General features: G+C 40.7%; 1 protein-coding gene and 1 pseudogene across 4 annotated transcripts; one reads left to right on the forward strand and one right to left on the reverse strand.

Moving 5' to 3' along the window:
* The first annotated feature begins 36 nt into the window (after positions 1–36).
* Positions 37–16,248, forward strand: ZNF546 (zinc finger protein 546). 4 transcript variants are annotated; one of them, XM_023649735.2, is made up of 5 exons: positions 54–151; positions 4,582–4,666; positions 6,032–6,158; positions 7,237–7,332; positions 10,725–16,248. In XM_023649735.2, exons 2-5 carry the CDS (start codon positions 4,658–4,660, stop codon positions 12,839–12,841), a joined length of 2,349 nt encoding a protein of 782 aa, XP_023505503.2. In that variant the 5' UTR covers positions 54–151; positions 4,582–4,657; the 3' UTR covers positions 12,842–16,248. The 4 variants fall into 4 exon arrangements, with proteins under 4 accessions (XP_005596293.2, XP_070080515.1, XP_023505503.2 ...); XM_005596236.4 differs by lacking the exon at positions 4,582–4,666 and having other exon boundaries at positions 37–151; XM_070224414.1 differs by lacking the exon at positions 4,582–4,666 and having other exon boundaries at positions 47–119.
* Positions 16,249–19,836: 3,588 nt separating this feature from the next.
* LOC138915915 (thioredoxin, mitochondrial pseudogene) lies at positions 19,837–20,631 on the reverse strand (annotated as a pseudogene).
* Between the last annotated feature and the right edge of the window lie 3,191 nt (positions 20,632–23,822).

The raw sequence follows: 23,822 nt of genomic DNA on the forward strand, positions 1-23,822 counted from the left end.
ATTCGCAGCCCAAGTCCACTGGCTTCCGGCTACGGACTACATTTCCCAGAAGCCCCAGGGGCAGAGTTAGCCGCGACCCAGGGCCCTCTGCCTGTGTTCTGGGTGTTCAGCTGCCGCAGGTGAATTGGCCGCAGCCGCAGCGGGGGAAGAGGTGGGTGCTAGGTGAGGCGGCGCCCGCCTCGTGGGGGTGGAGGTGGGGACGGGCTGCTGCCCAAAGTCTGGAGCCCGGGGCGCGTCGTGCCTGGAGCCGCAGGCCTGTGCGCGCGTGAGGAGCAGGCGGGGCGGGGGTGTGTGTGATTGAGTGTGACGGGGGGCGGGGGTGTGTGTGATTGAGTGTGACAGGGGGTGTGTGTGTGATTGAGTGTGACAGGCGGGGTGTGTGTGTGGGATTGAATGTGACAGGCGGGGGGTGTGTGTGATTGAGTGTGACAGGCGGGGCGTGTGTGTGATTGAGTGTGACAGGCGGGGTGTGTGTGAGATTGAGTGTGACAGGCGAGTGTGTGTGGTTGTCCTACTGTTACCACATATGTTGAACCAGTTTGCTTCCAGATTTTAAAATATTTTAAAATTGGACTTAGATTTATTGTATACTTAAGACTATGGAATTAATGCTCATTTTTTGCAAAAAGCATCAGTTATTCAGTTATGTTGCATGAGAGACTTATGAAGAAGAAAGTTAAAATAGCCTCAGCATCACTATTAATCTTTTGGGGAGGCGTAATTCCGCAGAATTTTTCTGTGCACCTCCATATGTATGGGGGGGTGGTGTGTGTTTCTGCAGAATAGAAATTGTACTAATTGTACTAATTGAACATACAAAGGACAGACACTTGCCAAATCCTGTTTAGAAAAAGTAATTCTACCTAACCATAGGTTTCTCATACTTCCATGAATATAGGAGGAAGAAGAAAGTGCCAATAAACCCCTGTAATTGGATAAACCTTCCCGGTATTTACCCCTTTTAGGGTTATACGAATCACTTGAGAGAATTATTATGGCAAAATTTATCAAATAAGATAGGCCTTCAAGATTACACTTTTTTTAGATTAAGGCTGCATTCACAGGACATAGCAATACCCTCTCCTACCCAAGTACCTTTTGAAGCTCCCTTATGCAAAGAACATTTTGTAAGACAGATTTGTAATAGTAGAACGCAGAATAAGACGGTAATAACTGTAAATATTCATGTATTCATGCAAATCTTTCCATCGGACAGGAGAATAAGGTTGAACCTCTTATTAAAGTTCTCCTTTTTGATGCCTCATTAGATCCTCTTGGCTAGTTTTATGTTGAAGAAGGATGTCCTCTCTTTGACAACTGTGGGGAGAAGGCGAGATTTCCTGCTTAGCTTTCTGAGAGTCTCTTTTGCCACTGTTAAAAATAATTTCACTTCTAAAGCTTGGCTCTGAAATATTTTAAATGTCATTATAAAACAGAGTAGACATGAGACTCAAATTTGACTGCAAAAAAAGAAGCAGTAAAAAATAATTTTATTTAGTAAGAGTGGAATAAAGGACGTGGAATGTCCTTTATGTTAATAATACTATCTGACTCTTATTAAGGAATTACATGTCATTAAGCGGTATATATGTAATAACTCAGTCTTCCTGACAACTGGATGACATAGGTGCTGTTCTTAACCCTAGTTTATCAGTAAACTAACTGAAAAGTTAGTGCCTGTCACATTCTGAAAGTCTAACAACAGAGTCTGTTATTAATGAAATTACAATCGCTCCCATAATCTTACATCTTTTTAAATTTGCTTGTATCAGTCAGTAATTCACCGTGAATGTCTTTCTCCAACAATATATATGGGCCAATGTAATCCGTATGAATAAGGCCTTAGTGTGCCATCATAACTGACCATAATTTGTATCACCTGTTGACTCCTGTGGCTGTTTATATTTGTAATATTTGCTTATTCTGAGTTGTTACATGATAAACATCTTATGTCTATATCTTAATGTGCTTTTATAGCCATTTCCTAAAATTCCTGGAATTTTAGTCAGATATCAGACATAAGGAGGGGCCGGCTAGGTGGCATAGTGGTTAAGTTTCTTCTGCACTCTGCTTTGGTGGCCTGGGGTTTGCAGGTTCGGATCCTGGACATGGACCTAGCACTGCTGGTCAAGCCATGCTGTGGCAGCATCCCACATAAAGTAGAGGAAGATTGGCACAGATGTCAGCTCAGTGACAATCTTCCTCACCAAAAAAAAAAAAATCAGACATAAGGACACATAGTATGCTGGGTCTTATGATAGAACTGTATTCTGAACTCAGGGGAACTCTGTGGCAATAAATGGATTTTATGCTTCATACCAGTGCTGCCATACCACATACAGATATATGTTCTCTATCTCTATTCTCCAGTATGGTAGCTGCTAGCCACATGAGGCTACTGAGCACCTGAAATGTGGCTAGTGCCACTGAGGAACTGAACTTTTAATTTTCTTTAATTTTCCTTAATTTCAGTTGGGTTTATCTAGCCCCGTGCGCCTCTTGGCCCTCATATTGGATAGCACAACTTCATACCTCGCAGTTTTTATTCTGACGATGTTAGATTGAAAGTGAGATTAATGGGATGAGATTATTCAGCAGCAGTTTGGAGGGTCTCGGCGCTGAAAGAGCAGTTTCAGAGTAAAATAAACTGCCCGGAACACATCTGTCAGGAGCACGTGAAAGGAAGCCTCGTGGAGGCCAGGATCTGTCCCTACGAGACACTGCCGTACATTCATAGACAGGACGTATACAAAAAATCAGAGAGCGGTTCAGGTGGGAGGAGCTAATGGAGAAAAAGACGTTCAATAAAAATATAACAGCTGAGTTTAGATTGTCTTGAGCTTTTTCTCCAAGTTAAGAGAATTGTTTAAAAGAGGAAGAGCTTTCTCTGAAAAAAAAAAAAATGAAAGAAATACATATATATGCCTCTGTGTATATTTAAAATTGTTTTAAAAATTATGGATTATACTTAAGCAAAAAGAATATCAAAAATATGTAGATCAGCAGTTTGGATATAGGGATATATAACTTTCTGGACTTTTCTCTGTCTTGATGTCTGCCTGTCTGTCTTTCACTCTTTCTTTCTTTTTTTTTTTCAAGATTTTATTTTTTTCCTTTTTCTCCCCAAAGCCCCCCGGTACATAGTTGTGTATTCTTCGTTGTGGGTCCTTCTAGTTGTGGCATGTGGGACGCTGCCTCAGCGTGGTTTGTTGAGCAGTGCCATGTCCGCGCCCAGGATTCGAACCAACGAAACACTGGGCCGCCTGCAGCGGAGCGCGCGAACTTAACCACTCGGCCACGGGGCCAGCCCCGTCTTGCACTCTTTCTTTCTTTCTATATACGTGTGTGTGTATTTTTCACAAATGTAATCATATTGTATATTCTGTTTTTTTAAGCTGATTTTTCTGTTTAGAATATATCCTGAATATTTTCTATATCCTTTAAATATTTTCTCCAGTTTAGCACAGTACTTAATATCTACTTAATAGTTCATTACCTAGATGGTCTGTCATTTACGTAACCAGTGAGCTAGTGCTGGACTCAGAATGCTGACCACTCCCTTCTCTGCATACATCTTAATACACATTTACAGTCATTTTCTTTGGACAGAGTCTCAGAAATAGGTTGGTTAAATTCCTTCACATTCTTCTATATGCCCTCCTGAAAGGTTGCACACATCCACACCAGCTACAAAATATCCATTTCCCCGGGACCTCGTTCATAAGGCATAGCATCAGTCTTCTAAATCTGCCAGTTTAAGAACTGTCAACTCACATTTCCTTATTTCTTTAACAAGTATCTCCCGAATGGTATTGAAACTTAGTAACTTTGGTGGAGGGTATGTTGTTATTTCTTAGCGCATTACCTGTGCTCAAGTTTCACTCAGAGGAAGAAATCCTGGGATTCAGAGGAAGAAGCCAGAGTTGAGAGAGAATTGGCTCGAATTCACACCTCTGCAGCCTTGATGTTGAGAGATGGGGGTGGTCGGTGACTTCCTGCAGGAAAGCAGACAGATGATCCTGCTTAGGAAATAGGGGTTGGTTGGGAACAGAGCCCAGAGGGTTCTGGGAGCTGTAGTTCTGGCCAGGGAAGGAGCTCACGTGGGCAAGTGCATTTTGCAGTGGGAAATGTCACCTGCTCTTTTCTGCCTGTGTGTCTGCGGAGTCCAGATACATACCTGAGCCATCAAAGACATTTGGACTTGGATGGGGCGGCCTCTTCTCGGCTCTAGAGGGTGGATGTGGATGGAAGAGGGTCTGCTCAGGGCAGGACTCGACAGTTTGGTCCCAGCTACAGATCAGCATCATCAGAAATTGGGGTGGGCCAGAGACCCTTCTGCTGGAGTTCCTGGTCTGGCTTCATGCAGGCTGCCTCTGCTCTGTGTCTATACTCGCGCAGGTGGTTCCCCGTGGCCTAGGGAGAGTTTGGCTTTATCCAAACTCCCTCTTATCTCTCCTGATTGGTATATGAGGCATTGGGGGGATGGAAGTAGAAAGAAGGCAAAACACAGTAATATTACCTTAAGTCGCTTTGGGATTTCTGAGACACGCCTGGTCTCAAAGCCTCTCGTCCCTCCCCCAGCCCTGGCTTCTCTGGACTCTGCTTCTTCTCCGGAGGAAGCCCAAAGAGGACTGACAGTTCTTGCAGTTCTAGAACTATGGATCATGTAAGTTTGCATTTCTCCTCCTTGAAATGATGTGGTTTTGAGTTCCTGTGAGCATTTTCATGACCCTGAGACCTCCTTCCTGACACAACCCTATTGCGGAACCTGCTCCCTGTTCCAGTCCAAGTGAAGGGTGCCGCCACACAACCTAGCATGCTCCTCGTTCGCCCCTCTTGCCTCTTACCTGTGTTCACCTGCCCGTCACCTCTGCATGTGCCCAGTCTCTCTCAGGAGCATTGATGGAGCAGTGAAAGGTGAAGTCCCTTGAGGGAACTATTTGAACTTCCCTCCTTAGAGTCATGATTCCGTGACGCAGAGATGATGGTCCCATTAGCCTCCTGAGTTTTGCAGGTTGATGAGATGGAAGTCAGTGTCGAGTGTCTGCATGTGGTGAGAGCGCATACCTTGAGAGGCTTAGAAACTGGATTGGAGTGTGAGGCCTGCATATGGGGACATCAGGGATCGAGCCGGGGGGTCCCCAGAGGGACGAACAACCAGACCAAGTCGGTTTTGTGATTGGGGAGGTTATGCTGGTCTCCAATGATGTCATTGTCATTGTGGATCATCCTACATCAGCATCCTCTGGCTCAGGATCCAGACAAGTGTTCCTGAGGGACGGTGGTGGGAGCAGGTAGGAAGACCCTCCGGATCCCTAATGAGGGATGAAAATAGGCTCACAGGATTGGGGGAGACCACAGACATTTTGTCCAACCTAAATGCCTAAAGATGAAAAAAGGATTAGTCTGGTATATCCACAAGATGGATGACTAGCCAGCCAATAAATAAATTAGCTCAAGACTTTGTCACCTTACAACAAGGGAGAATGCTTGGGACGTTATCTCGCATAATGGTGAACCTGAGTTTTGATGAAATCAAATGTCAGTCAAGTCCTATTTTCTAAGACAGAGATTTCAGAGTAGTTTTGGGGAAAAACAATTCATTACTTCTCTTTTTTGAATTCCTTGAAAGGAAAAATAGAGTGGAACTCACATTTATTCAGAACTTAAAATGCAGGCAGAGTGCTTATTTAGATGGTTTCATTTCACTGGGAAACTTTGCTTATTTTATTCATTTTATTTTATTCATTTATTCATTTTATTCATTTATTTTATTCATTTATTCATCCAGACCCTTGGATGTTATGGTATCCCACGGTATACAGACATTTTGTTTGTCCCAGCAGTGTTCTTTAAAAGCATGTAGGTACCCCACTTTAGAAAGACTAATTTCTTTATTCTTTCCTACATGTCACAGGCTTGACCCCCAGTTTACTTGCTATGTTGCCACTTTCCTGCAGTTTTCCACCTGGAAAATACAATTAAAATACGTGTAAAACAATGTTTGTAATACGTGGGTCTGTCATTTCAGATGTCCTTGGCGTTCGGGGACGTGGCCATAGACCTCTCTCAGGAGGAGTGGGCGTGCCTGGACTCCGCGCAGAGGGCCTTGTACAGGGACGTGATGCTGGAGAACTACAGGAACCTGGCCTCGTTGGGTAAGGATGTCTGTGCAGATAATTCACAGTCTGCTTCTGGAATGTCAGTTTTCTCCTTTGTTGAATTTCAGAGGTCTGTTTTGAGAAACCAGCTGAATTTCTGCCCAGTTTGGAAAGAAATGGCTCGGGCATTATTGCACTGGAAATGGACACCTGCATTCAGCGCCTTCATCTTCCCCATCCCTGAGTGACTTTCGCTCTTCCCTCTGCCCCTTCCTGCAATTGCCTGTTTTTCCAAGTGATTCCCAGATTTGGGTTCTACAGCATTTTCAGAGAAGCCGGGTTTCATATAATGTCTACGCTCGGAATTTCTATAGCTGCTCTGGGTTCACGTCGGGCCCGTCTGCAGAGAGATGAGCTGGTCTCCGGGTTCTGGCTTTCTGTGATCATCAGAAGAGCCTCTGCGGTTTATATGGTGGTGGGTTGTGTTAACAATATCCACTTAAAATTCAGGCAAACACATCCCATTCTAGAAGAGACATGTTCCCTTTAACCTACTTTATGATTGAAAGTTCTAGTCTGTGAATTTTGCTTTGGCACTGAAAGAATTTTGAGGAAGAATCTGGATGTGTTTTGGGAAACTCAGTATTTTTCTTTCAACACAATAGTAACAACAACAAAAATAATACTATGTACTGGGTATCCTTTTAAATCCTTGCAAATATTGATTCATTTAATTCTCCTAACAGCTCTGTGAATTAGATAATATCAGCCGCATTTTTCATTTGATAAGAGTACAGCACACGGAGGGTAAGTGACTTTTCAAGGTCACACTGCTGGTAGGTGGCAGAGGATTTGAACCCAGGCTGAAGGGCTCCAGAGTCTGTTCTCAACCCTGGTCTATACGCCTTTAAAAGCAGAGCAGACCTTTGCCCTCCCCATCTGGCCTGTTTAGTCCTATGATCATGAGTCCATCTAAATGTCAATATTCTTCAGGGACCTTTTTCATTTCCTCAAGTACCATTTTAACCTACAGTTTAATATAAATATAACCAAGTCTGAATTAAGTCATTTTGAGCTCACTGTTTTTAATTTTTGTTCTTGTTCTAAATCATGTGCATTTCTGTCTTATGAGCAGGATGGTCCATTCCTAAGCCAGATGTGATCACTTTCCTGGAGCAAGACAAAGAGCCCTGGATGGTAACAAGGGAAGGGACAAGAAGCTGGTGCTCAGGTGAGTGGCGGCAGATCAGGCAGGGGGACGCCACCCCAGGTTAGAGCACACCACCTCAGGGGAGGCACGCCCCTGAGAGGCTGTCTGCAGAGCTCCCTTCAAAGGCCCAAGGCCTGTGCAGAAAAGGCCTGAGACCTGGAAAACACTAAGGTCCTCTCAAGAGGAGCTACCAAAGGCACTTCCGCTTCACTCCTAGTGCTCTGCTCCTTGTTTCTCTTCTGTTTCCCTCCTCCCACTGCAAAGAGGGGATTGTTTTCTTTCATCCCCATTGACAACCATTTTACCTATCTTTCCAAGTCCTCTTGTACAGTTACACTTATATTCGTTTCTCCATTACCTAAAATTATTGTATTCAACACAAATTTCCTGTTTACTTGAAACCAGGCACTGTGCTAGAGTCTAGGCGCTATTGACACAGGTTCCTGCTGTCATGGAGGTGTCGATATTGTAGTAACGGGGATGCGTAATTAACAAACAGACAGATAAGGTAATATTAGGTTGTGATATGTGTTGTGAAGAAAATTAAGCAGAGGAAGGAGACAGAATGCTGGAGGGTCATGGGGCTGATTGAGATGCTCTCAACAAAGGCTGTTCTGAGCAGAGACACAAAGTAAGGCCTCAGGCCACGTGAATGTTGAGGAGGAGCATTCCAGGCAGAGGAAACAGCCAGTGGAGAGGTGGAGATCATCTGTGTTTATTCCCCAACCAGATTATACAGCCGATTTGCACATTCTTGTACCATCACTTGTGTGCTCGTATGTTTTCATTTCTCTCGGGAATATGTAGAAGTGGAATTGGTGAGTACGGGGCAGGTGCATTTTCTTAATCATATGTATTGAGGCATAATTTAGATAATATAAAATGCATCCATTTTCAGGGCCAAGTACGATAACTTTTTAAAAGTTTCATTAATGTATCAGTGGCATACAATAAACTGGGCATATTTAAAGTGTACAATTTGATAAGTTGACAGATGTATGTTGTGAAACTATTACACAATCAACATAATAAACAGATCCATTACCTGCAAAAATAGTCCCTTCCTCCTGCTGCTGTCCGCCCTCTCCGGGCAACCACCCGTCTGCTTTCTGTCACTGTGGATTAGTTTGCATTTTCTAGGATTTTGTATAAATGGAATCATACAGTGATTTTTTTGGTTTAGCTTCCTTCCCTCAGCATGATTATTTTAAGATTCATTCACGTTGTTGTATGTATCAATAGTTCATCCTTTTTTTATTGCCGAGTATTTTATTGTGTGGATATGCCACAATTTGTTTATCTGTTTACCTGTTGATGGACATTGAATTATTTCCAGTTTGGGAGTATTATATAAATAAAGCTAATATAAACGTTCACCTACAAGTCTTTGTATAGATATATGCTTTCATTTATCTTGGGTAAATATCTGGGGAGGAATGGGTAGATCATTCAGTAAATATATGTTTAAAGTTTTAAGAAACTGCCACACTGTTTTCCAAAGTGGTTGTACCATTTTACTTGCCCAGCAGAAGAAGAGGAGAATTCTGTTTCTTCCACATCCTTGCCAGCACTTGGTGTAGTCAGTCTTGTTAATTTTAGCAATACTAATCGGTGTGCAGGGGTATCATATTGTGGTTTTGATTTTCATTTCTCGAATGCCTAATGATGTTGAGCAACTTTTCATGGCTTAATTTCTTCTCATTCATATATCTTCTTTGGTGAAGGTTATTAGAATCTTTTGCCCGTTTTCTAATTGAGTTGTTCGTTTCCTTATTGTTGAGTTTTGAGAATCCCTTATGTATTCTGGATACAAGTCCTTTGTCAGATGTATGATTTGCAAATATTTCCTCCCGTTATGTGGCTTGTCGTTTCATTCTCTGAACAGCGTCTTTTGAACGGCGTCAGCTCTTCATTTGATTAAGTCCAATTTCTCACTTTTTTCTTGTATGGATTGTGCTTTCAGTATCATATCTAAGGAATCTTTGCCAAACCCAAGGTTACAAAGCTATTCTCCTATGTTTTCTTGTAGAATTCTTATGGTTTTAGGTTTTTACATTTGTGTGTCAATTGTACACAGACTCTTCCAGAAACTTGAAGAGGAGGGAATATTTTCCAGCTCATTCTACAAGGCCAGCCTTACTCTGATACCAAAACCAGACATAGACATTATGAGAAAGGAGACCTACAAATCAATATCCTTCATAAACACAGATGCGAAAATTCTAAACAGGTATAGGAAAATACACAGAACAACAAGTGAGAAAATTAGTGAGTCTGTGGCTGGGAAAAGCCACAGAACTAAGTTCTGGAATCTGGAGCCAAGAACGTGGACTGACTGAGATGTGGTCAGTCAGGCTGGCCTTTCTGAGGAAGTGACCTTTAACCTGAGGCCTGAAGAGTGAGAAGGAGCCGCCATACAAAGAACTAAAGTCAGAGAATTCCTGGGAGAGGGGGCAGCCTGTGAAAAGCCTTAAGATATAGAAAAAGTTGTGGCACATTATAGGATCCAAAAGGATGCATTGTGATAGGAGATTGAGAACAAAGATGACAGTGGCTTGAACAGGTCTTACAGATAAGCAAGATAATATGGTGGTAATATGTTTGTCTGTGGTAAGATGTTCAGATTTCATTCTAGGGGTAAAGAGAAACCTTTGGGAAAAGAATTAGGTACAGATCTGCATCAAAATCATCTGATGAAAAAGATTAAAAATGCGGCTATCCAGGACTGTTTCTATAGATTTTGATTCTGTCTGTCTGGGTTGGTGCCTGAACAGCAGCATACGGAAGGAACTCCCCTACGTCCATCCTAAGTTGGAGGACGCTGACTTGACTTGTTCCTCTAATCACCTGTTTTACCCTCTTTTAAAGTTACATCATTTTCTGAGGTCTTTCTGTCTTCTTTCAAATTGTATTACTATAACTTAGGGGTCTCTAAGCCAGGATCCAGCAAACGATGGCCTGGGGGCCAAGTATTTCACCATCACCTTTTGTATGGCTCACAGGCCAACACTGGGTTTTCTGTTTTTAAGTGGTTGAAAAAAAATCAAAAGAAGAATATTTTTGTGACGCATAAACATTTTATGACATTCAAATTTCAGTGTCCATAAACAAAGTATTATAACACAACTACACTCGTTAAATTACATATTGTCTATGGCTGCCTTTGTGCTGTAGCAGCAGGGCTGAGTAATTGTGACAAAGACCACATCCCCTACGAGGCCAGAAATTTTTACTATCTGGCCTTTCACAGAAAAAGTTTGCTGACTCCCGCTCTGTATCTTTACTTCTAATGTGTGTTATTTTTAGTTTATCTTTTATTTCTACTATGAGATGCAACTCCTCATTCCACCCCAACAGAGAAAAATTGCATTACAGCATTTGTTTCCTTTTTGCTTTTTTTAATTTTTTTCCAGATTTGGAGTCTAAGTATGTCACTGAGAAGTTATTTCCAGACAAGGATGTTTGTGAAATATATCTATCTCAATTGCAGACAGTGGAAAAAGGTAAAACCTACATCCATGAGGACACCATTTTCAGAAATGCTTTGCAGTGTAAACGTGAATTTGAGAGACGAGAACATCATCAGATGGGATGCGTCAGTCAAGTGATAATCCAAAAACATATATCTCTTCCTCTGCCTCAGAAAATTCATGCTGGAGAGAAATCGTACGAATGTAAGGAATGTAGGAAGGCTTTCAGACAACAGTCATACCTTATTCAACATCTGAGGATTCATACCGGTGAAAGACCCTATAAATGTAAGGAATGTGGGAAGGCCTTTTGTCGTGTGGGAGACCTTAGAGTACATCAGACAATTCATGCCGGGGAGAGACCCTATGAATGTAATGATTGTGGGAAGACCTTTAGACTTCATTACCACCTTACGGAACATCAGAGGATACATTCTGGTGTGAAACCCTATGAGTGTAAGGAATGTGGGAAGGCCTTTAGTCGTGTTAGAGACCTTAGAGTACATGAGACAATTCATGCTGGACAGAGGCCTTATGAATGTAAGGAATGCGGGAAGGCCTTTAGACTTCATTACCAACTGACTGAACATCAGAGAATTCACACTGGTGAGAGGCCTTATGAATGTAAGATCTGTGGAAAGACCTTTAGGGTACAACGACATATTAGTCAACATCAGAAAATTCATACTGGTGTAAAACCCTATAAATGTAATGAATGTGGGAAGGCCTTTAGTCATGGCTCATACCTTGTTCAACATCAGAAAATTCACACTGGTGAGAAACCCTATGAATGTAAAGAATGCGGTAAGTCCTTTAGTTTTCATGCAGAACTTACTCGACATCATCGAATTCATACTGGTGAGAAACCCTATGAATGTAAAGAATGTGGAAAAGCCTTTCGTCTTCAAACAGAACTTACCCGGCATCATAGAATTCATACTGGTGAGAAGCCCTATGAATGTAAGGAGTGTGGGAAGGCCTTTATTTGTGGCTATCAACTTACTTTACATCTGAGAGCTCATACTGGTGAGATCCCCTATGAATGTAAGGAATGTGGGAAAACCTTCAGTAGTCGCTATCATCTTACTCAACATCATAGAATTCATACTGGTGAGAAACCCTATGGATGTAAAGAATGTGGGAAAGCCTTTCGTCTTCAAGCAGAACTTACCCGACATCACAGAATTCATACTTGTGAGAAACCCTATGAATGTAAGGAATGTGGGAAGGCCTTTATTCGCAGCAACCAACTTATTTCACACCAGCGAATTCACACCAATGAGAATACTTATGAATGTAAGGAATGTGGGAAGATTTTCAGTCGTCGCTATAATCTCACTCAACATTATAAAATTCATACTGGAGAAAAACCCTATAAATGTAAAGAATGTGGAAAGGCCTTTCGCTTTCAAACAGAACTTACTCAGCATCACAGAATTCATACTGGCGAAAAACCCTATAAGTGTCAGGAATGTGGGAAAGCCTTTATTCGTAGCAATCATCTTACTCAACATCACAGAATTCATACTGGTGAGAAACCTTATGAATGTAAGGACTGTGGGAAGACCTTTAGTCGTCACTATCATCTTACTCAACACCACAGAATCCATACTGGTGAGAAACCCTACATATGTAATGAATGTGGGAATGCTTTCATTTGTAGTTATCAACTTACCTTACATCAAAGAATTCACACGGGTGAGATTCCATATGAATGTAAGGAATGTGGGAAGACCTTTAGTCGTCGGTATCATCTTACTCAACATTTTAGACTTCATACTGGTGAGAAACCTTACGGATGTAAAGAATGTGGGAACGCCTTTCGTCTTCAAGCAGAACTTACTCGACATCACACGGTTCATACCGGTGAGAAACCCTATAAATGTAAAGAATGTGGGAAGGCCTTTAGTGTTAATTCAGAACTGACTCGACATCACAGAATTCATACCGGTGAGAAACCCTATAAATGTAAAGAATGTGGGAAGGCCTTTAATCGTAGTGATCAACTTACTTTACATCAGAGAAATCATATTAGTGAGGATACTCTATGCATAATGTGAAGAAGATAGAATGGCCCTTAGAAAATGCCTTTTATAACAGTGAACTCATCAGTTAAGAAATTTTTGACTTGTTAGGGGAATCCCTTTTGTTTCATGCTCAAAACTTAACAGCAATAGTTTTATACTATATATATTGATTGAAAGGGTTGATAGCATCACCCAGTCTTGGTGAAACATTAGCAGACTGATATTGCTACAGTGCATCTCAGACCAAGGCAAAGGATCTTCTCCCACCCCAACTTGGTTGTTGACCAACACTTCTATAAAATGCAATAAAATTGGATTATCAGAAAAATGAAATGGAAAGAAAAACAGATACATAATGAAAGCCCCCATTTTTTAATTATTGAATTTAATGGACATGAATTCGCTCTGTCAGATTGCTGGAAGGGTTTCTAAACATTTGCTCTCAGTATCTGTACCTTAACTCCTTGCAGACCAGAAGCAACCATCTGTGACCAGCCTCAGTACGTGGACCACACTTTGTCTAGCATTGTAGCAGAGAATAATTCTGTTAATTCAGGGAGTGTGGGAAAAGACTTTAGCGACGGCACAGCTTTACTATAATTCTCATAATTCCACCTCCACCTGTGTGATATCTGGCAAAACACTTCTCCCCTCCGTGCCTCAGTTTTAAAATGGTGATAATAATACCTACCTAATAGTATTTTTTGTGAGAATGAAATGTTAATAAAAAATCCTTTAGAAAAGTATGTGTTCGATAAATATTATTGTTATTTTTATCATTACTGATATTATTAATGATTCACGTGAGAGGAAGACCCTACGAGTGTAAGGAATTTGTAAAAGTCTTCCATGACCTTTTACTCTTTACTTAAATTGAGATAATTAATTGTGGATAAAACCCAGTAAAAAGAAGTAAAATTCCGTTTCTAAAATCAGAACTCATCTCTGAAAACTACTGTGAGAGAGAAATCTCTAGAGTTGATAAGTGTGAGAATTATGAGTCAAGCTTTTGAAGAATCAAGGAGAGCTGTAACGCTTTTTCTTTTCATAATCCAAAAAGCAGACAAGTTAGTCTTCTTTTTTTTGCCCAAAATTCATGATAAATTAGAAACAACCAAAAGACCACTGTCCATTTGAAAACAATTAAAAAAAAAAGTACAGTGAACACTGGGATGCCCTCTCTATATTCGGTGATTGTTAATATATTGTCACATTTGGTTTGCTTCTATATAATTTTTTACATATTTTTTTGCTATGGTGTTTGCATATAAATTGTAGACATCATGATATTTCACCTCTCTGTATCTAATCATGCAACTCCTAAGAATAAAGGGGGCCTCCTACTCAGTCACTGTATAACTTCATACTTATAAGGAAATTAATAATAATTCCATAATCTATAATATTACAGATAGATACCAGTGCCTTAACCCAGCATGTCTGAGAGAATGTCTCTGGGAACCATGGTATTTAATGGTACTTGAAAAATGTTCTGTGGTCACAGGCTTATGAAGTTTTGAATATTAAATTTCTTCTAAGAAAATAATGCTTATTCTCAGGCTGTCAAAAGACTTAAGGGTCCTACACTAAGGAAAATTTTCTTGACTGTGTTTATCCCAGTGTATCTTAAACTTTACTAAGGAAGTCCCATTCACAATACCTAACACCTTTGGGATGGGAACCCACCAGAAAGGCTGCCCTAACCCAAAAAGAGTGACCTTCAGCAAGGACAATTCAGATAAAACAGCAGATGCTCAGCTATGTTGAGAAAGGACGTGCGTGGTGTATTCTCTGCTGCTCACGTCTTCCTCTGCACTCAGCTGCTTACCCTCTCAATGTAGGGCCGATATTTTTCTACAAAATTAAAAACCCGTTGGGCCCAGCTTTTTATATGAACATGCCATAATGTATTTAAACTTTCTCTTACTGTTTCATGTTCCAGTTTCAACAGTTTTTCCCTAGTTCAGATGTCCTTCAGTGAATATCCTTGTCTGTGGTCATTGGTTTGTGTTAGCTAGAATTTCTCTAATTGCATACATGTGGAAGTAGGATTGCTCATATGTCATATATTCTGTCAGTTATGTTAGATAGTGCTAAACTGATCACAGGTTATATACACTTCCCAGTCTGCTAGATATTGCCAAATTGTTCTCTTATACTCCTGTCAATACTCAGTTTGACAGGAATCCCCCTACCAAATTGAGTATTCCCATAGCATCACTTTAGATATATGTTTTAATATATATTTTCATAAATTTCAATTTTAGTTGAGCAGTTTTTCAAACATGTTTCTTGGCCAATCATCATTCCTTTACTTTGACTTTCCTAGTCTGGACTTTCTCCATTATTTTTGTTCTGGTTTTTCTTTTTTTTCCTAATCGACTTGCATGTCATTCTGGATTCTTCGTTCGCTATACTGATGCAATCATTTTCTCCTACATTCAATATAGCATTAGTTATCTATCTACCAAACACTCATTCTCTTTTTATGAGACAGATTTCTAGGTTATAAATTATATAACCTGAAAATAAAATTTTATTTATTTTCCAATATTCATTACTTTATTTACTTTTCTGATTGCAATAGCTAGACTCCTCAGAACAAGGTTGAATATTATGGTGATTCAGGCATCAATTTCTCCAAATTGAATGGAAAATTTTGTGATGTTTAATCATTTACTATAATGTTCACTCTTTATTTGAAGATAAATTCTCTTTGTTGCCTCTATATAATTTCCTTCAATATACGTAGGGGAGTGGAGGATGCCTACCTTGTCTGGTAGTGACTGCTGAATTTTGTCCAAGGCCATTTTGTTATCTGTTGGCCTAATCTTATATGTTTCTCCTTAAATTTATTGATATGTTGATTTGTACTTATTAATGTCTTGAACTTTAAATATTTTTTGTAATATACTGTGATTTTTGTCATATTTCTGTAGTCCATCTGGTAATATTTTAATTAGAATTTTTCCATCTGTGGTCCTAGGTGAGGCAGTATTATAGTTCCCCTTTTCTTTTATTGATAAGCTTTTAGAATTGTAATGAACTGTTCTTTGGAAACTAGAAACAACGTGTCTTTAAGATACAATGACTTTTTAAATATTAACTTTCTATTTCATGACCTTGCTAAATAAACTTAGTCCTAGAAGGATTTATTTTTTATAGATTATACTTAGAGTTTTCTATAAACACAATCAAGACATCTGTGAAGACAGTTCCTTTTTAATTTTTATTTCTTTTACTTGCCTTCTTGCACAAGCTAGGACAGCGTTGAACAGAAGCACTCAGAGAGGACCTTGTTTCTGACCTTAGGGAAAAGCATTCAGTGTTTTATCATAAAGTGTTATGTTAGCTGCTCATTTCCCATAAATATCCTTTGTCAGATTGGGAAAGTTGGTGTTGAATTTTGTCAAATACATAAAAAGCGACTACTGACATGATCTTTTGGTTTCTTTCCTTCTTTAATGTGGTGAATTACTTTGATTAATTTTAGAATGTCACACCAGCCTTGCATTCCTGGGTTATGCCCCACTTGGTCATGACTATATTGTCCTTTATATATATTGCTGAATTCTGTTTGCTAATTATTTTTTGGAGATTTTTGTGTGTATGTTTATTATTGATATTGGCCTAATTTTTAAAATATCTTTCTCAGGTTTTAGTATCAGTGTTAAGTTGATGTCATAAAGTGAGATGAGAAGTATCCCTTCTTTCTCTCTTTTCTGAAAGAGATATTGTAAAATTCATATTATTTCTTTCTTAAATCTTGGGTCAGACTGCCATTGAAACCATCTGAACCTGGAGTTTTCTTTGTGGGAAGGACTTATAGTTCAAGGACAATATACTCCCCTAAATTGAATTTTCATATCACAATTTGTTTATATCACAAACAAATGAAAATTAAATTTAAAAGAGAAAAGTTCCATTTAAAAAGAACATAAAATATGTAGGAATAAATTTAACAAAACACATGCAGGACCGCTACCTGAAAATTACACAGTTTTACTGACAGAAGCCAGAGAATATCTGAATACCTAAATAAATAAATGGAAAGACAGGCCGTAATCATGGATGAGAAGACCCAACAATGTTTAGAAGTCAGTTCTCAAATTGATCTATACATTCAGTGGAATCGAATCAAAATCCCAAAAGACATTTGTGTAGAAATTGCTAAGTTGATTATAAAACGTGGAAATACAAAGGACTCAGAATAGCTTAGATGATACTTCAAAGGAATTACAAAGCTGAGGGACTCGCACTACCTGAATTCAAGATTTACTGTGAAGCTAGAGTAATCAAGACAATGTGGTATTGGTATAAGGATAAACTAATAGATAAATTAAACAAAACCAAGAAATAGACCTACACTACTTATACAGTCATTTGCTTTTCCTAAAAAATTCCAAGGCAGTTCAATGAGAGACAGGAAAGTTCTTTCAACAAATGGTGCTGGAATAACTGAATAAATGTAGGGGGAAAGTTAACCTCAACCTATACCTTACACAATACACAAAAATTAAATTGAGGTGGATCACAGATATAAACAACTATAAAACTTCTAGAAGGTGGAACTTCAGTAAAACTAAACACTTCTCATCAAAAGATACCATTAAGACAAGGAAAATGAAGTCATAGGCTGGACTAAAATATTTGCAATACATATATCCAAAAAAAGACTTCTGTCTAGCCTATCTAAAGAACTCATACAACTTAACAGGATGAAAATTTAAAACAAATATGCGCAAAAGATGTGAACAGACACTTCACGAAAGAAGGTATACAAACAGCCAATAAACATGAGAAATCCACAGCTTGAGTGTTTCAACCGTGTTAGCTCAGGGTGAGGATGGGATGCAGATCAAGAGAGATCCTGGAAAGCGTTTTTGTTTATTACACTCTCAGGTCCCTGAGGAGAACACAGTGGGCCACGCAGGGTCACTCGGGAAGCACCAGGGTCACACACAAGGCAGAGGGAGAGGAGAACTGTGGGCAAGAACCTTTATTGTAGTTTCTGTGGGAAGAAATGACGAGGCAAGGTAGGCAGTCTTAGGATTTCTACTTTGAATAATTTCAGCAAGTTCGGGGAGTGGCCTGTGCCTGGTTGTCTGGTCCCGGCCTTAGGGGCAATCAGAGCAGGTGGCTAGTGGCCTGGAGTATGAGAGTCCAATAAGAGAGGTGGTTAGGGGTGTGCACTGAACCAGTTGCTCAAGAATAGGAACTGAACCGGCCTCTAGCCAGGGTCTAAATTCTGGGACAACATTTACAAAAACTAAATATTATTATGATGAGTCATCAAGAAAAATGCAAATTAAAATCACAATAAGCAATTACAACATACCTCCCAGAATGGTTAAAATTTAAAAGACTGGCAACATCAAACCTTCCCAAGGATGTGGAGCAAGTGGAACTTTCATATATTACTTACGGGAGGATAAAATGGTGCGACCAAATGAAAAACTATTTGGCAGTTCTTAGAAAGTTAAACATAGATCTACCCTAGGATCTAATAATTTCACTCCTGGGTATTTGTGCAAGAGAATTAAAAATATACACCTACAGAAAACTTGTTCAAGAAGGTTTATAGGAATTTTATACACAACCACAACTCGATGATGAAAAGACCACTCCCGGCTAGTCCATAGGCAACCACTCATCTGCTTTCCATCTCTATAGATTTCCCCACTCTGCATTTTGATATGAATGCAATCATATAATGTGTGGTCTTTTGTAACTTTTTTTTCCCACTTAGCATAATATTTTTCAAGGTTTATCCCAGTCATAGCATGTATCACTACTTAACTCCTTTTTACGGCCAAATGATATCCCATTGTATGGATATTCCACTGTATTAGTTGCAAGAGCCGCCATGACAAAGCACCACAGACAGGTGGTGTAAAGACCAGACGTGGATTTTCTCACAGTTGTGGAGGCTAAATGTCCAAGATGAAGGAGTCAGCAGGTGTTCCTTCGGAGGCCTCTCCCCTCAGCTTGTAGACGGCCGTCTTCTCCCTTGGGCTTCACGCACTCTTCCTCCTGTCTATGTGTGTGTCCTAATGTCTTCTTCTAAGGACACCAGTCCTACTGAATTAGGGCCCACCTTCATGGCCTTGTTTAACCTTAACTAGCTCTTTAAAGACCCTACCTCCAAATACAGTCACATGGCAGGTATTAGGGGTTAGGACTTCCACATATGAATTTTGGGGAGACAAATTCAACCCACAGCAGCCATTTGTTTATCCATCCAGCGATGGACATTTAGTTTGCTTCCACATTTTGGCTACTGTGGATAATGCTGTTATAAAGATCTATTTACAAGTTTTATTATCTTTTTTTTCTTGACAGTGCAAACTCTAGTTTTATTGGTCTGGCTTGTTCACAGTTAAGCCTCCTGCACAGAGAACCAAAGGGCCAGCTAATGGTGAGGGAAGGCAGTGTGTCGAGCCTTCCAGAGTCAAGGGTCTGCCAGGGCTGCCCCAGCCCAGTGCCTGTTCTCCACCCTCTTGCTTGGGAGGCAAGAAGGGAGGGGCTCTTGGGGCAGGGGGTGGCCACAGGGTCATTTCAGTGCAGAGCCGGGGGTCTGTCCTTCACAGCAGGAGGTAGAAGGGATCACACAAAGTTCCACAAAATCGACAAAAAATGAGAGAATTATATTACTCTCACTTGTTTGGATTTCTTTTTTTTCCCCTTATTTTTATTTATTTTACAAAAGAGCAAGAGAAAAGAAAAATGCAGGCAGCAGATGAGCCAGGCACCAGGGTTCAGATCAGAAGGGACCAGGGAGATGAGGACCAAGCTGTTCATGCCACAACAGTAGCCCTGCAGGCTGCCCCGGGTGCTCTCCAAGCATCTTGGGAGAATGTGACGAGCCCTAGAGGGAGCAGACAACAGTGGGAAGACGGCTGTCCCAGATCAGCAGCAGCACCACTCCTCTCTCTGGTGGCCACCCTGGGCAGTCAGCTGGGTTGAAAAGACTCAGGGCTCCCATGTTTGGAGGCCTGGTCTCCAAAGCATGGGCCCACAAGGGCCAGACAAAAAGGCGAGAAGGGCCAGCACAGAAGAGCTGACTTCTATCAGGGTCCCTCCCTGGATGACTGGGGCCCAGGTGGGCAGGGAAATCAGGACTCTTGCCTGCTTGTCAGCGAATCGGCTTCTTCAGGGAGGCCTCCAGCTGGTCCTTGAAGCCCACAAACTTGTCCACCACGTCCCCATTCTTGATGGCTGGCACAGTGGGAAGAGCCAACACTTCATATTCCATAGCGAAGTCTGTGTGGCCATCAGTATCCACCTTGGCCATCACCACCTTTCCGTGCTGCTTGGCCACCATCTTCTCTAACCTCGGTCCCAGGATCCTGCAGGGGCCCCACCACTGTGCATGGAAATCTGCCACCACTGGTGACTCACTGTTGATAACTCGGTCTTGAAACTCAGGTCCACTCTGGACGTTAAAGGTCATTGTAGAGACTCTGGTGGTGTATATTAACCAGGCTGGAGCCAGGGTTACTATCAAGCCATGAGGACTGCACTGTGCAGTCTGCTGGGCCCTGGAGGTGAGGGGTGCCCACTGACTCTGAGGGGCTTCCTGGAGGTGACAGAGGCCAGGCACCTCCTCAGCAGAAGTTGCTGAGCCATCTTCCTGCAGTGTGAGCAGGAGGTTGCCAAGCCCAGCCCTCCCTGCCCATCCAGGGCACTCCTCCATTTACAAGTTTTGGTGTGGACATGTGTTTTCATTTCTCTTGGGTGTATATCCAAAAGTGGAATTGCTGGGTGATATGGAAACACTATGTTTAATCACTTGAGGAACTGCCAGACTTATCGTAAGTAACTGCACCATTTTACATTCCCACCAGCAGTGTGCGAGGTTTCCAGTTTCTCTATATCCTCACCAACACTTATTTTTATCTATTTTTTTGCTAAGGAAGATTCGCCCTGAGATAACATCTGTGCCAATCTTCCTCTATTTTGTATGTGGGTCCCCACCATAGCATGGCTATGGATGAGTGGTTAGGTCCATGCCTGGGAACTGAACCCCGGCCACCGAAGTGGAGTGTGCTGAACTTAACCACTAGCCCGGGGGCCTGGCACCATCTAACTTTTTTATTCTAGTCATCCTAATGGGTGTGAAATAGTAACTCATCGTGGTTTTGATTTGCATTTCCCTGCTGGCTAATGATGTCAACCATCTTTTCATTTGTTTCTTGACCGTTTGTATATCTTCCTTCGAGGAATATTTATTCAGAACCTTTGTTAATTTTTAAATCGGGCTATTTGTATTTTTATTATTGAGTTATAATAGTTCTTTCTATATTTTAGATACAAATTCTCTATGAGATATATGATTTGTAAATATTTTCTCCCATTCTGAGTTCCTTCACTTGTTTCCAAGTTTTGGTGATTATGAATAGAGCTGCTATGAACATCACTGTACAGGTTTTGGTGTGAACATAATTTTTCATTTCTCTAGAGTAAATACGTAGGAGTGGAATTGCTCAATCCTATGGTGTAGTAATTAGCTTTGTAAGAAACTGCCAAGAAGGGACTTCCAGAATGGTCGAGTGAGGACCTCAGTAAATCTGCTCCCCCTCACCAAAAAAAGCAACCAAACTACCATTTTAGAACACTGTAAATTAAGCAAAGTCACACCACAAACTAAAAAGCATTTATTGAAGAAAAAATACCAAACTGCAATAAGAACAGTGGGGTTTGTCACATTTTAACTTGGGGTTACTCCCTTTCGCCCCCAGCCAACACCAGAAACTGTGAAGTCTGGCACCTTCACTCCCACCGGAGGGGAATCACCTGATTTGAAACTCTGGGGAGAGGGTCTAGTCTCAGGGCATTGTTGAAAACAATAGCAAGCAATCTCCGAAGGTCAGCGTTCCATGTGCCTAGGACTGTGGTACAGGTTAGGGTGAGCAAGAGATCAACCAAAAATGTGAAAGGGACAATGAGACAGCCATAGGTGACGTTGAAAAGGTCTGACGGATTCCTGGTGACAGGAAGACTGTGCTCAGGCACAGGGCTGTGCAAAGATTGAGAAAATACTAGAATGAGCCCCACTTACTTGTTGCTGGCTGACTGGGAGGCCCTGCATGAACAGGAAAGGAGAGCTAAGGCAGACTTGAAAACTGTGGACTTTGAAGGCATGCCCCAACACACACAGGTTTCCTCAGCAATGGGTAGAAGGCTTATGGCTCAAAGCACTTAAGGAAGTCTTCTGATTAATCGCTGGGTGACCACTTAGCTATGCTGACATAGGGGCGACTTACAGGAAACAAGGCTTTAAAAAACACCACCACCACCATATAATAGCAGAGACATCTGTGGTCATACACTGCAGGAAATACAGCCTCTACAGAATTAGGCCAGGAAAGTCACTAAACAAACAAGAACAAAAATACAGCAGTGACAACCACCCCTGGATGTGTATGGTGGGAGAGGCATGTAATCAGATTCCAGAGTTGCTACCATAATATATATATATATATTTTTTTTTGGTGAGGAAGATTGGCCCTGAGCTAAGATCTGTTGCCAATCTTCCTCTTTTTGCTTGAGGAAGATTGTTGCTGAGCTGACATTTATGGCAATCTTCCTCTATTTTATACGTGGGACACTGCCACAGCATGGGTTGATGAGTGGTGCGTAGGTCTGCGCACAGGATCCAAACCCGCAAACCCTGGGATGTCAAGGTGGAGTGTGCAAACTTAACCTCTAAGCCACCGGGCTGGCCCTACCATATATTATCTTAAATGTCCAGTTTTCAATAACAACAACAGTAATGACATAATGTCCAGAAACAGGAAAGTAAAGCCATTCACGAGGGAAAAAAGCAGTCAGTAGAAAACTCTCTCTGAGGGAGCACAGATCTTGGATTTAGCAGGCAAAGACGTCAACACACCTATTACAGATATGTTCAAGGAACTGAAAGCCATGTGTAAAGAATAAAGAAAAGTATGACAACAATGTCTATGCAAATAGAGAGTATCAGTAGAGAGACAGAGGTTGTTATTTAAAAAAAAAGGAACCAAACAAATTCTGGAGTTAAAAAGTGCAATAACTGAAAGGAAAAATTCACTAGAGGGGCTCAATGGCAATTTTGAGCTGGAAAAAGAATGAATTAATGAACTTGAAAATACGTAGAGACTATGCAGACTAAAAAAACAGAAAAAGAAGGAAGGAAAGTGAACAGAGCCTCAGAGACTTGTGGGGCACCATCAAGCATACCAACATACACATAACAGGAGGGCCAGGAGTGGGGAGAGAGAGAAAGGAGCAAAATTTGAAGAAATAATGGTCCAACTCTTCCTAAATCTGATTACACACACACACACACACACACACACATTTAAACTCCAAGTGAGATAAAGTAGGATATGAACACTTAATCAAACTGTCTCTAAGAGAGCCACATCATAGTCAAACTGTTGGAAACCAAAAATAAAGCAAAAGCCTTGAAAGCAGCAAAAGAAAGATGACTCATCGTGTAAAAGAATTTTAGCTTATTTCTCACCAGAAACAATGGAGACCAGAAGTCAGGGGGATGACATTCAAAGTACTGAAAGAAAAAACTGTCAACCAAGAATTCTATATTCAGCAAACTCTCTCTCAAAATATAAGTGAAATAAAGACAATCCCAGATGAAGACTGAAAAATTCATTGCTACTAGACTTGCCTAAGAAGGAATATTAAAGAAAGTTCTTGAGGATGAAGGGAGGTGACATCAAATAGTAACTTGACTCCATTCAAAGAAATAGAGGACCTCACTTAGTACAAAAAAGACAACGTAAATGCGTTTTTACTGTTTTATTTTAACTGATATAAAATACAACTGCATGAAACAATAATCATAACACTGTATTGTTAGGCTCATAATTTATAAAGATGTAATATGTGTCACATTTGAATTGCAATGACAGCACAAAGGAGGAAGAAGAAGGGAGCTATATTGGAGCAAAGTTTCTATATACTCTTGATATTAAGTTAGTAATAATCTCAATTAGATTTTTAAGCTAAAATG

This window comes from Equus caballus, chromosome 10 (genome assembly GCF_041296265.1).
Source record: "Equus caballus isolate H_3958 breed thoroughbred chromosome 10, TB-T2T, whole genome shotgun sequence".
NCBI classification, from domain to species: Eukaryota; Metazoa; Chordata; class Mammalia; order Perissodactyla; family Equidae; genus Equus; species Equus caballus.

Excerpts from the sequence above, each read along its gene's own strand:
- ZNF546 (XM_023649735.2), top strand. Across the intron at positions 6,159-7,236 it reads CAGGAACCTGGCCTCGTTGG|GATGGTCCATTCCTAAGCCA; the intron begins GTAAGGATGTCT and ends TCTTATGAGCAG. Across the intron at positions 7,333-10,724 it reads GACAAGAAGCTGGTGCTCAG|ATTTGGAGTCTAAGTATGTC; the intron begins GTGAGTGGCGGC and ends ATTTTTTTCCAG.